Consider the following 12955-nt stretch of genomic DNA (forward strand, 5'->3'; position numbering starts at 1 on the left):
CTGGACACTGCTGGGAGTAGAGGAATCCAGGCTCCAAGTGCCCATCTCCAGACCCCTCACCCTGTCCCCATACTCCCCTTCCCCCAAGCACCTCGACGGCTCACTCCATGGGCAGGTGAAATCCCCATCCCCAGGCAGCCTGGGAACAAGACCAGCAGCAGCACGGCCAGGTGCAGAAGCCAGGAGGAATGGCAGCGTGCTGCTGCCAGGGGAGGCAAGGCCAGGGAGGGACAGACGGACACTCAGCAGACCCTCCTGTGCTGCAGCTCTGCCTGCAGAGGAGGCAGCTCCTGCTCATTGCAAAAGATCTGTGCTCACCTCAAGCCTGCAGAGACCTCCCAAAGGCAGGGTACTGGGCATTGCAGGGTTGGTAGCTGCTAAAGATCAGCTAGGATAAAACCTGAGAGGACCACAATTATGGTGTTGGTGCAGTCCGTGGGCTGAGGTTTGGGAAGGGACTTTATGAAGTTCATTGATGACACATTGGTCCCTCACTGCAATGCTCCAGGAGTCTCAGTCTCCTGTACAATCCTGACAATCCATTACCCTGAAACCTGCCTCCCCTCCACTGCAGGAATCAGAAAGCACAGCCTACAGAAAAAGGCTTGCATTTCAGGTAGCCCCTGCCTTGGTCTTTCTCTTGAAACATCCAACCATAAATGCCATTCTCTAAAGCATCTTCTACTCCTCGCTGGAGAAACAGAGAGACCCATCCCGACAGATGCTATCAGCCATCGGATGTGCCAGCTGTAGACCCCTCTGGCAACCCCACCTGCATGGCCTTGCTACCAGAGACTCACGGTGCCAAGAGCCTGCAGATCTGTCCTGCCACACGCTGCCCTCTGTTGCTGCGCTCCTCACTGCCTCCAAGTCCTCTCTCCTTCTCTCCTCTCCCCGTGCCACCTGCGGTCAGAGCCCCCAGCCCTGCTGCGCTGTGCAGAGGAGCTGCTCCTGGGCAGAGTTGTCTCTCTGCACCACGGCCCTCTTGCCAGGAGCTCTCTCTGTCCCAGGAGCCCGGCCCAGCTCAGCAGCACAGCACCCGACCATGGCATCGCTTGCTCTGTGCCATTGGGCTCCCTCGAGGTGTCCCCAGGGGCCTCAGGGCTGACAGCTCCCAAAGGCAGCAGGGTCTCTGCTGGGCTGTGGTGTCTGAAGCAGACTGAAGTCATCACCGAGTGCCCTTCTCTGAACACAGGAGAGATGACTTTTACAAGTGTGATTTGTGCTGTTGGACTGTTGTTGTCAAACATGTTGTGCTTTAACCTGTCAGGCACCGAAGCAATACAGATCTGTTAGCTCACACCCACCACTCAAAAGCTTATTTGTTGAAATATAGACAGTTTAAAAAGAGAGAAAATAAAGATAGAAGAATAACAGTAACACTAATAATAAAGAATAACACATTTTATTATTATTATTCTTACATGTATAATGCAAGTGATGCAGAATGCAATTGCTCATCACAGACTGACCGATGCCCAGCCTTTCCCCAAGCAGGGGTCCCCCTGAACCTGGCCACTTGCACTTCATGTATCCCTGCCTCTAGGATGGAGGTAGATTTTTGCATCCCATTTTCTCATGGCCTCTTCATGGTCACACAGTTAAAACCACAGGGTTTTAACCACGTAGCATGCACGCACTATATCAACTTTCTTGGGCAGATGGGTACTTACACCTGATAGCTCAACTATTGGTTCGTGCAGGTGGGGAGGAAGATGTATCCTCTTGTAGTTGTTGGAACTCATGAGGAAGTTTCTCCGTAGACGAGACACAGGCTCATAGGGAAGAAGAGAGACTTTCTTTGTAATGCCAGAGTTGGCTAGCTGATTCATCCATGTGGGTTCCTCTTGGTCTTTCCAGGTCATTACTGCCAGTGAGTTGGCATATGAAGACGGTGCACTCTGTACAAACGTCTGCCACATGGGTCGTGTGCACTTGACTTCATCCGGATCTTTGGATAGCTGTTTGTTGTCTAGGTTACTATCAATCACCTCCAACATGGCTAATTCCCTCAGGTACCGGATACCCCTCTCCATCTTGGTCCATTTTCCTGGTTGACATACAAGATCTTTCCTGAAGGAATACCTTTCATTCAAGCATGACAGGATTAAGTTCCTTGTGTCCTTTTCCAATGGCTTTGTCAATCAAAATCCTGCTGCTTGGCTTCCCTGCCCTCTAATTCCAGGCTATTGGCCCTGTTCTCCCAGCACTGGAGCAGCCAGGTGACAATGTGCTCACCAAGATGATGGCTGAAATCTTTTCCCATATCTCCTAGCTAACACTGGGATAGGGACCAGTTGGTTTCTGATGCTTCTCAGATGCTGATCTCTTCTTCTTTGTCCTACTGCTTCCATGATGGCCCAACTTTGGAGAAACCTGCCTTATCTTCTTCTCCCTCCTTTCTTGTCTGTGTAGGAGTTTCTTTCCCTTCTAAAGAAAAACTGACTTTCACACCCATTGTTTTCTCTTGCATAAAGAGGCAAGCGATAGTGGCACAGGCTGGTTCTCTGCCCCAGACATGGGGTCTATCACAGGGGCTGGAGTGGCTGCAGGGCCCATCACAGGAGTTGTTCTGGCTGCAGGGCCTTTCAGAGCAGTTGGAGTGGCTGCAGGGCCTATTGAAGATTTTGGAGTGGCTCGAGGGCCTGTCACGGGTCGGTTTAACTTTGGGTGCACCTCAGGAGCTGGAGTGCCTGCAATGCTTGTTGCAATGTTTGGAGTGGCTTTGGACAGGCTATATGCCTGTCCTGGAGGAGAAGGGGGAGGTGCAGGAGAAAGGGAGAGGGAAGAAGTAGTGAAAAGCATTCCCCACTGTCCATCCCAGTTCCACCCACCATCACCACCCGCCCTGCATACATTTCCTCCCCGAGGAGAAAAGGCAAAGAGTATAAAAGAGCGTAATTCTAAATAATTTTTAAGAAATGAAGAGGTGATTCCTGAGGTATTGAGGGGACAATAATTTTATCCTATCAGAAGTCAGTGTTATCCAATACAGCAAAAGACTAACCTTAAACCTGCCCCCAGAAATGATGAACAGCATGACATGGAAGACAGACAGTTAGCAATGTGCTATACAACACAATTCTGAAAACAAGCACAACAGACCCCAGATCAAAAAGATCGACATTGTGATCAGCAACTGTTAAATTGATCTAATGCTTAGAACAACTTACTTTTAAAACGCTCCGGTCAGATCTGTCATCTCAACCTTTGTGCTCCACGCTAGGCACCAACAAGACGTGCTGTGGTTTGACCCGGCAGGCAGCTCAGCACTACAAAGCTATTCATGCAATGCAATGGAGGAGAGAACTGGGAGGAAAAAAAATAAAAAATAAAAGTTTATGGGTTGATATAAAAGCAGATTCATAAGACAAAGGAAATAATAATAAGAATAATAACAACAACATAATAATAGAATATATTTTTATTATTATTATTATAGACACAAATAGACTAAGGAGATGACCTTTTTGTGTGCATATCAAAAGACAGAAAAGACAGGTGGTGGTGATTAATTGGGAAGTGCTGGACCTGAGCATGACAGACATGGTATGGAATAAGCAGTGAATACTGTCCTAGTTTTGGCTGCAATGGTTTTAATTTCTCTTCCTAGTAGCTGGTATGGTGCTGTGTTTCATATTTACAGAATTACAGAACAGTTTGGGTATGAAAGGACCTTAAAGATCACAGAATTCCAACTCCCCTGCCCTGGGCAGGGACACCTTCCACTAGACCAGGTTGCTCAAAGCCCCATCCAACCTGGCCTTGAACACCTCCAGAGATGGGGCATCCACAACTTCTCTGGGCAGCCTGTTCCTCACCACCCTCTGAGGAAAGGACTTCTTTCTAATGTCTAATCTGAATCTACCCTCTCTCAGTTTAAACCATTACCCCTAGTCCTATCGCTACTCTCTTTGATGAAGAGTCCCTCCCCAGCTTTCCTACAGCCACCTTTAGGTACTGGAAGGCCACTGTAAGGTCTCCCCGGAGCCTTCTCTTCTCCAGGCTGAACAACCCCAACTCCCTCAGCCTGTCTTCAGAGGAGAGGTGCTCCAGCCCCTTGGTCATCCTCGTGGCCCTCCTCTGGACTCATTCTAATAGATCTGTGTCCTTACACAGGGGGCCCCAGAGCTGAACTTGTTGTTTGGCCTCACCAGGTCTGAGTTACAGAGGGACAATCATATCCCTCATCCTGCTGACCGTATTTCTGGTACAAGCCAGGATTCTGTTGGCCTTCTTGGCTACCTGAGCACACTGCTGGCTCATCCTCGGCTAACTATCTACCACTATCCCCAGGGCCCTTATCACCAGGCAGTTGTCCAGCTTCTCTTCTCCCTGTATGGGTGGGGTTGTTGTTCCCCAAGAGCAGGACCCAGCACTTGGCCTTGTTGAACTTCATGCAGTTGGCCTCAGCCCATGGGTGCAGCCTATCCAGATCCCTCTGCAGAGCCCTCCTACCCTCGAGCAGATCAACCCTCTTTCTGAACTTGGTGTCACCTGCAAACTTACAGAGGGTGCACTCTATCCCCTTGTCCAGCCACTGTCAAGATATTGAAGAGAACTGGCCCCAGTACTGGGCCCTGGGGGACACCACTAGTGACTGGCCTCCAGTTGCCTTTGGCTCCATTCACCACAGCGCTTTGGACTTGGAGACTCAGCCACTTTTCAACCCAATGAAGCGTACGTCCATCCAGGCCTCGAGTTTCTCCAGGAGAATGCTGTGGGAAGTGGTTTCAAAAACCTTATTGAAGCCTAGGTAGCCAACAGCCTTTCCCTTGTCCACTGAGCACATCACCTTGTCATAGATTGAGATCTGACTTGTCAAGCAGGGCCTGCTTTGGTAAACTCATGCTGACTGGGCCTGATCACCTGGTTGTCCTGGAAGTGTTGCGTGATGGTACTCAAGATAATCTGCTCCATGAGTTTCCCTGGCACAGAGGTCACACTGACAGGCCTGTAGTTCCCTGGATGATCACAATCAGGGTGAGCCATCTGCGTGCAGACATTAACAGCTGACAGAATGGAGCTTCTGTCCAGGGGAACCTTGAGAAACTACAGGATTTGGCCTAAAGGAACATCTTGACATTTACGAGGAGAAGAGCCCAGTCCTGCACCAGAGGAAGAGGAACCCCACCCATCAGGGCAGACTGGGACCCTGCTGAGGGAGAAGGAGGGCCTGGGCACCACGAGGGATGCCATACGAGCAGTGGTGCTGCTCACCAGGAACCAGGCCAGCTTCCTACAGAGCTGCCTTATGAGGAGCATGGCCACCAAGAAGATCTGAGTTATCAGACTCAGCTCAGATCCGGTGTGAGATCACACAGAAAAGGGCTTGCAGCCAGCAGGGAAAGAGGTGCAGGTTTGGGAGTCCTTTGAACAGCCTGGTGTGGAGAGGACAGAGGCCTCTGACAAGGCTGAAAGTCCCAACAGGACCCAGGTCTTTGTGTCCATGGCTCTGGCTGTTGTCTCTGCCACTGAGGCCTAGGAGGAGACAGCTTATCGGTAAAGCACCAGGGCCTCATTGCCTCCTCACCACCACCCATGAACCAGGCAGGGCTCGGACCATTCTCCTACACTTGGCCATGCACATCCCCATCTCCTCCTGCCCCAGGAAGAGCCCTGAGCAGTGTGTGACAGGAACAGATCTCCCTTCCTTGGTGCCAGGGGACAAGGTCTGGTCCTTGTGCTTGGTGAAACACATCCAGATTGGAAAAGTGACATCAGGGTCACCTTCACACTGCCTTTGTCTCCTTGTCCTCACTGCCTCCAATGCTCTGCTCTAACGAGCTCCAAGGGAGGCTGTGTCAGTGCTGGCCCTCAGGGGGACACTGCAGGAAACTTGCCTCTGACTTGGACTTCTGGAGAGATGTCTTCAATTTTCTCTCAGTGCCTGAGGATCGTGGGCTCCTCCCCAAAGCCCCCCGAGGGGGGATTGCAATGCCTTGGTCTGGGCGTCTGGTGCTGAGCTGGGCCGGGCTCCTGGGACAGAGAGAGCTCCTGGCAAGAGGGCCGTGGTGCAGAGAGACAGCTCTGGCCAGGAGCAGCTCCTCTGCACAGCGCAGCAGGGCTGGGGGCTCTGGCCGCACGCACCCAGGCAGAAAGGGATTCCAGGCAGCCTGGAGGGTGCGGGCAGACGAGAGCTCAGTGCAGGAGAAACCTTCACAGCCCTGCACACGGTAAGTCTCTGGCTGCAGGACAGTGCAGGGGAGGTTCCTGGAAGGGGCTCCTGGGTCCGGGACATCTCTGTCTGGCCAGGAGCTGCCAGGATGTCTCTCGTGGCTTTTGCGGTGTGGAGGAGAAGGTGCTGCAGGGCAGCCTTGGTCAGAGGAAGGGGAGGGCAGGGGCTGCCTGCAAAGACAAGGCACTTTCTGCAGTCTCTGCCTGCCTTTTCCTGCTCTGATTCTGGGGCAGGCTCTGTGTTAACTGAGTTGTAGGGATTGCACAGGTGATGGAGCTTCCTATTGCATTGAACAGAGACATAAAGAGGTTAGTGAGGAACCTGAGAATATCCCTTCCCTTCTCCCTGCTTACAGACTGCACCAGGGCTTTTCTGAGCTGGTCTTTAGGACCTGCAGACAGGGAGATGTCCCCAGAGCTGTCCCCATCCCCGGGAGGTGTCTGCAGGGCAGAGCTGGGCACACAGCGGGTGGGATGGGGGTCTGTGAGCATGGACGGGAGGAGACGTGGTGACAGAGAAAGAGCTGCTGGCAGGGACAGCTGCAGGCAGCAGGGACATGGGCAGGCGGTGAGAGGGAGCTGCTCCTTCCCTGCCATCCCCTGCAATGCAGGCGCCTTCCTTGCAGCAGCCCCGGTCTCCTCTTCCCCTCACAGCTTCTGTCATGGCATTTATAATCTGGGGGAGGTGAGAATATGGGGTGTCTGAACCCTAAATCTCAGTGGAAGTAGACACATTTGCTGCAGGCCCCCTCCACCTTCCTCCACGGAAGCAGGCACAGAATCACAGAATCATAGAATATCCCGAGTTGGAAGGGACCCACAAGGATCAGCGAGTCCAGCTCCTGGCTCCACAGGGGTCTTACCCCCAAATTCCTACCCTAGGACAAGGAGCACATTCCAAAGGCTTCTTGCACTCCAGAGCTCTTTTCCCTCTGCTGGCTGTGCCGGGCAGATGGCACAGGGGTGTGAGGACAGGCTCTACCTCACCGACACCGCAGCCTCGGCACCGCGTTGGGTCCGCCCTGCCTGCCCATGCCTGCTTCTCTCCCTTGCCCAGCGTGGCAGCTGCTGGTGCCTGATTCTGAGAGGGAGTCCTTTGCACGGAGGGTGAGGCAGGAGGAGATGCTCCCTGCTCTCTCCGGCCAGACGCCGGTGGTCTGTGAGCTGGTTTTGTCTCCTGGGTATTGAACAGGGAAGACGCACACAGAGTCACACAGCCAAACACCCCTCACTCAACAGAAGGATCCCCTTCCCTGGAACCCTCCTCCAAGCACATGGCTCTGTTGGCACCTCTGTGTACCACTGCTCTGGAGCAGAGGTGGCCCATTGGGAGCTGCTGGGCAGAGGCATCTGCTGTGTACAGGACACTCAGCCAGCACAGAGCAGGGCTCCAGACAGGGAAATAGACAGAGGTCCTCTTGGAAAAAGGGAATGTATTGCTTTACTTGGGAATTAATTGAATTTTGCTCACAGACTTTACACATAATGCTCTCTTTTTTTTTTTTTTTTTTTTTTTGTCATTTGGCAGTGTCCATGACCAAAGCCAGGAAATGTCCAACAGCAGCTCTGTGAGCGAGTTCCTCCTGCTGCCATTCGCAGACACGCGCGAGCTGCAGCTCCTGCACTTCGGGCTCTTCCTGGGCATCTACCTGGCTGCCCTCCTGGGCAACGGCCTCATCCTCACCGCCGTAGCCTGCCACCACCGCCTCCACACCCCCATGTACTTCTTCCTCCTCAACCTTGCCCTCCTCGACCTGGGCTGCATCTCCACCACTCTGCCCAAAGCCATGGCCAATGCCCTCTGGGACACCAGGGTCATCTCCTATGAAGGATGTGCTGCACAGGTCTTCTTTTCTGTCTTCTTTGTTGGAGCAGAGTATTCTCTTCTCACTGTCATGGCCTACGACCGCTACGTTGCCATCTGCAAGCCCCTGCACTACGGGAGCCTCGTGGGCAGCAGAGCTTGTGCCCAGATGGCAGCAGCTGCCTGGGGCAGTGGCTTTCTCAATGCTGTCCTGCACACGGCCACTACATTTTCCCTGCCCCTCTGCCAAGGCAATGCCGTGGACCAGTTCTTCTGTGAAATCCCCCACATCCTCAAGCTCTCCTGCTCAGATGCCTACCTCAGGGAGGTTGGGTTTATTGCATTTAGCTTTTGTTTAGGTGCTGGCTGCTTTCTTTTCATTGTGCTGTCCTATGTGCAGATCTTCAGGGCCGTGCTGAAGATCCCCTCTGAGCAGGGCCTGCACAAAGCCTTTTCCACGTGCCTCCCGCACCTGGCCGTGGTCTCCCTGTTTGTCAGCACTGCCATGGTTGCCTGCCTGAAGCCCCCCTCCATCTCATCCCTATACCTGGACTTTGTGGTGGCAGTTCTGTACTCAGTGGTGCCTCCAGCACTGAACCCCCTTATCTACAGCATGAGGAACCAGGAGCTCAAGCATGCACTGAAGAAGCTGTTTCTGTTGTCTTCCAGAAGCAATTAGCTGCTGCTCTGCTGCTGCAATGGGAAAAACTCACCAAAAATCATGGTGTGAGACACAGCCTTGCAGTGCCAGGTACCAGGTCCACCAATGCTGGCCCCAAACTGTGAGAAACAAAGTAAAAATGTTACGTACAGAAGGAGAGAAGATGGATCCTGAGGATACAGGGCTGCAGGCACCTGTGGGCAGTACGGACACTGACCTGGGGTCTCAAGGCTCCCTGGGTGGGGAATAGGAGAAAGAGGCCAGTGCCTGTCCTGTGCCACCTCCCCGCCAGCCCTGCCCTCCCACAGGTGGAGTATTTCTCCCTTACTCGCGCACCAGCAGCGCTTTGCCTCCTCCTCCTCCACAGGGAGATGAGCCACAGGCCTGGATGTGTGTGAGGGAGCAGCAGACCTGAGCAGGAAAAAAGCCAGTTTCATGGCACTGGGGCATCTGAATGGTCCAGCCCCTGTGGTTGGGTCTGTTCTCTGCAGCAGAGGGCTGTCACCAGGCCCCAGGTCCGAGGTTGCTCCTGTAGCTCTGAGGACCACTCCAAGGGCATCACAGTAACGATGCTCAGGTCCTAGGTGGGTCAGACCCCCCATGGATCGCAGCAGGAGGTTGGTAGGATTCCATAGTACACAAGGACACGGACACCTCGTTGCTCTGTTTTCATGAACGTCTTTATTACAAATTGCTACAAATCCCTACCTGTAAAACAACTACATGTTGCAAGAAACTTCTAAGTTACCACTAGGAAAGCAAATATGGGCTTGTGATGCTTTCCCTAAATCTGCACCAATAAATACTATTTGAGGTGCTACTGGTACGACACTCATGAATCCACTTGGTGGAGGGCACAAGGCAGGGCACCTTCCCCTTCTTTCTTTGGGGCCAATCATGATAGCTCTTGAGTAACGTGAACGTCATTGGGTAACCCTAACGACATGCCTCCAGACTGTGTTTCTGGCTTTTTCCAAGGGTAAACAACTAAGCAAAAGGGTACCAGAGGGCTGTTGGCGTAACTGCCTTGAATAGAGAGAACGTCAAATAGTTGTCTACCTTGCCTGGTCTCGCACAGGACCCTTCTGTTGTGGGGTTGCTGAGAGCCGAAGCAGAGCAAGTGCCGATGGCTGCCACGACGGTGCACCGGCAGCAATAGCGCGCTGACCTCCAACTCCTCTAAGCTCAAGAGCTGTGTATTCCTGTGAGCAAAAAGTCAGGCAAAGGGGGCAGGAGACCTGCTTGGATGATCAAGGGGATCCTGGATTGACTGAAATGGAAGAAGGAAGCATACATAATGTGGACAAGGGGACAAACCACTTGGGAAGAATATAGGGACATTGTCCGAGGATGCAGGGAAGCGACAGGGCAGTCCAAGGCCCATTTGGAGTTAAATCTTGCAAGGGGTGTCAAGGACAACAAAAAGGGCTGTTTCAAACACATCAGGTGCAGAAGGAAGACAAAGGAAAATGTGGACCCACTGCTTAATGAGGTGGGTGCCCTGGTGACAAAGGACAAAAGGAAGGCAGAATTACTGAATGCCTCCTTTGCTTCAGCCTTCACTGCTAAGACCAGCCCTCCAGAATCTCTAACCTTAGAGACAAGGGAGGAACTCTGGAGAAACGAGGACTTTCCCTTGGTTGAAGAGGATCAGCTCAGAGATCTCTTAGGCAAACCTGACACCCACAAGTCCATGGACCCCGATGGCATACATCCATGAGTGCTGAGGGAGCTGGCGGATGTTGCTGCTGGCCCACTCTCCATCATCTTTGAAAGGTCATGGAGAACAGGAGAGGTGCCTGAAGACTGGAAGAAAGCTCATGTCATGCCGCTCTTCAAAAAGGGCAAGAAGGAGGCCCCAGGCAACTACAGCCCGGTCAGCCTCATTTCCATCCCTGGAAAGGCGATGGAACAGCTCATCCTGGAGGTCATCTCCAGCATGTGGAGGAGAAGAAGGTGATCAGGAGTAGTCAGCAGGGGTTCACCAAGGGAAACCGTGCTCCACCAACTTGATAGCCTTCTATGATGGAGTGACTAGCTGAGTGGGTGAGGGAGAGCAGTGGCTGTTGTGTACCTTGACTTCAGCAAGGCTTTCAGCACTGTCTCCCATAACATCCTCACAGGCCAGCTCAGGAAGTGTGGGATGGATGAGTGGTCAGTGAGGTGGATTGTGAGCTGGCTGGATGGCAGAGTTCAGAGGGTTGTGCTTAGTGGAGCAGAGTCTAGTTGGAGGCCTGTTTGTCAGCACTGCCATGTTCACCTACCTGAAGCCCCCCTCCATCTCTTCCCCACGCCTGGACCTGGCGGTTTCAGCTCTGTACTCAGTGTTGCCTCCAGCAGTGAAACCCTCTTCTACAGCACGAGGAACAAGGAGCTAAAGGAGGCACTGAGGATGTTATTCTAATATACAGCATTTCCCCATCAGTGAGGTACCTGCACATCTTCCTCACAAATACGCGGGCAAGGCAGAAACACCTTTGCTCATGTATTTCAAAATTGACTTTCATTCTTTGCAATATTCTTCCAATTAAAATATTTTTTCTTAATCTCACTTGTTCTACCTTTTGTTGTTGTTGTTGTTTTGTTTTGTTTTTTAACCCAAAGAGCTCATGTACAAGTGCTGATAAGCTCTTTGTATTTAACGAAATAAAGGAACCAGCAGGTAGTCATTTTCTGTGACTCTTGTTTCTCATGATTTCTCTTCAGGTACAGCAGAGGTTGTGGGATTTAAGAGCCCAGCTGCAATGTGGAGGAAAAGCAGAGATGTGGCTGAGGGACTCGAAGATTTTTCTGCGGTAGTCTGTACCAAAAAGTTCTCCTAGGCCTCTGAATTCAGTAAAAGAGATCAAGCATGAGAAGAGCATGTATTGAGAGGAAGGCCATGAAAAGCCACCAGGACAAGGGCCAGTTTCTGCCCCTGCAGGGGACTGACCCTGGGCAAGGCCCAGCTTGGGAAGCAGCCACAACGGACGTTCTTGGTGGGCAGTGAGCTGGGCAGGAGGCAGCCGTGTGCCCTGGCAGCACAGGAGGGAAGGCTGAGGGGCACCTCACCGCAGCCTGCCAGGAGCTGCAGGGACGTCAGGAAGAGCCCAGGGCCAGGCTCTGCCCCGTGGCGCACATGGAGCCCTCCTCCTGCCATGCCGCGTGCACTGGCTGCAGCAGCAGAGGGGACCCCCAGGCAGCCCCTGCATGGGGCTCTGCCACCCGCCTTGCCCCGGCCCTCTCCAGCGCCCTCCTTGCTGCTCTCTGATGCACGCCAGCACCTCCCCGTGCGTTCCGGCCAGCACATCTGCTGAGGGCCAGTGCGGCTGCTGCAGGGGCAGGGAGCTCAGCATGGCCCTTGCAGCCCCCTGCTCTGGGCCTGCCCCTCCCCTTGCCCTCGGCCCCGGCCTTGTCTCTGCTGGCAGGAGCGCTCTTGGCATGTGCTTCCTGGCCTCCCCTCGCCTGCACACAGCTGCTGCCCACTCAGGCTGCTGGCACAAACGTGTCCTCATGAGCAGCACCACCCCTTGGGCTGCTTCTCCTGGCCTCCCGCAGCTACTGCCTTGGCTCCTTGTCTCTGCTGGGCCCCACCTCCTGCACCAAATTGCATTCCTTGGCTGTCAGCTCCCTCTACCCTGCCCTGTGGGGTGACAGAGCCAGGGTGGGACATGTTACCTTTATTTGATATAGTTTTGTGTATTTGCATTGGTGATACCAGAAAAAGACATTTATTCCAACAGTGATTTACACCCAACTTCATATTAGGCCAAAACTCTACGTTCTTCACTCTGCTTCAATTCCTGGATAAACTGGATTAGGTCTCCTTGATTACTCTGAGGCACAATGCAGTGCTGTCCCTACAGCACAATATGTGTGACTTTCCCTTACTCTGCGCATTGACCTGATGGGTCATTTCACATTTTTCACTTTCAAAAACCCAGTTGGACCGGGACCATTTCCAAAGTGGGGCAAGCTGATGGGTTCTGGCTCAGCCATTTGAAGCGTGCTATACTTGAGTTTTTCAGCCTGAGTTTGCTAAAGATGACCCAGGAAGGTAAATGCATGTTCAAGTGTCTAGCAGGAATAAGGGAAAGTATCTCAGGTTCCCAATGGCCGTTTCAAATCTAGGTCAATCCCAGGAACCCACTGAACTAGGGTATTGTCTTTGAAGGGGTTTCCTGTGCTGGGCTGGGCTGCAGTTACAGGGACAAAGACCACTGCTGGCAGTGGAGGTGCCCTGGGAACTCCACCTGGCTCCACCTGATTTTCCCAAAGGGCTCCGGTCTCCTGCAGGTCTTTTCTGACATCTGCCGGTCCAGGGAAGTGCCTCA

At 52.9% G+C, this 12955-nt stretch overlaps 1 protein-coding gene across 1 annotated transcript; it reads left to right on the forward strand.

Moving 5' to 3' along the window:
• Window positions 1-7727: 7727 nt before the first annotated feature.
• Window positions 7728-8668, forward strand: LOC121063389 (olfactory receptor 14C36-like). The gene has a single exon (XM_040543812.1). The coding sequence runs from the start codon at window positions 7728-7730 to the stop codon at window positions 8658-8660; it is 933 nt and encodes a 310-aa protein (XP_040399746.1). The 3' UTR covers window positions 8661-8668.
• The last annotated feature ends 4287 nt before the right edge of the window (window positions 8669-12955 follow it).

The sequence above is a fragment of the Cygnus olor genome, unplaced genomic scaffold (genome assembly GCF_009769625.2).
Source record: "Cygnus olor isolate bCygOlo1 unplaced genomic scaffold, bCygOlo1.pri.v2 scaffold_78_ctg1, whole genome shotgun sequence".
NCBI classification, from domain to species: Eukaryota; Metazoa; Chordata; class Aves; order Anseriformes; family Anatidae; genus Cygnus; species Cygnus olor.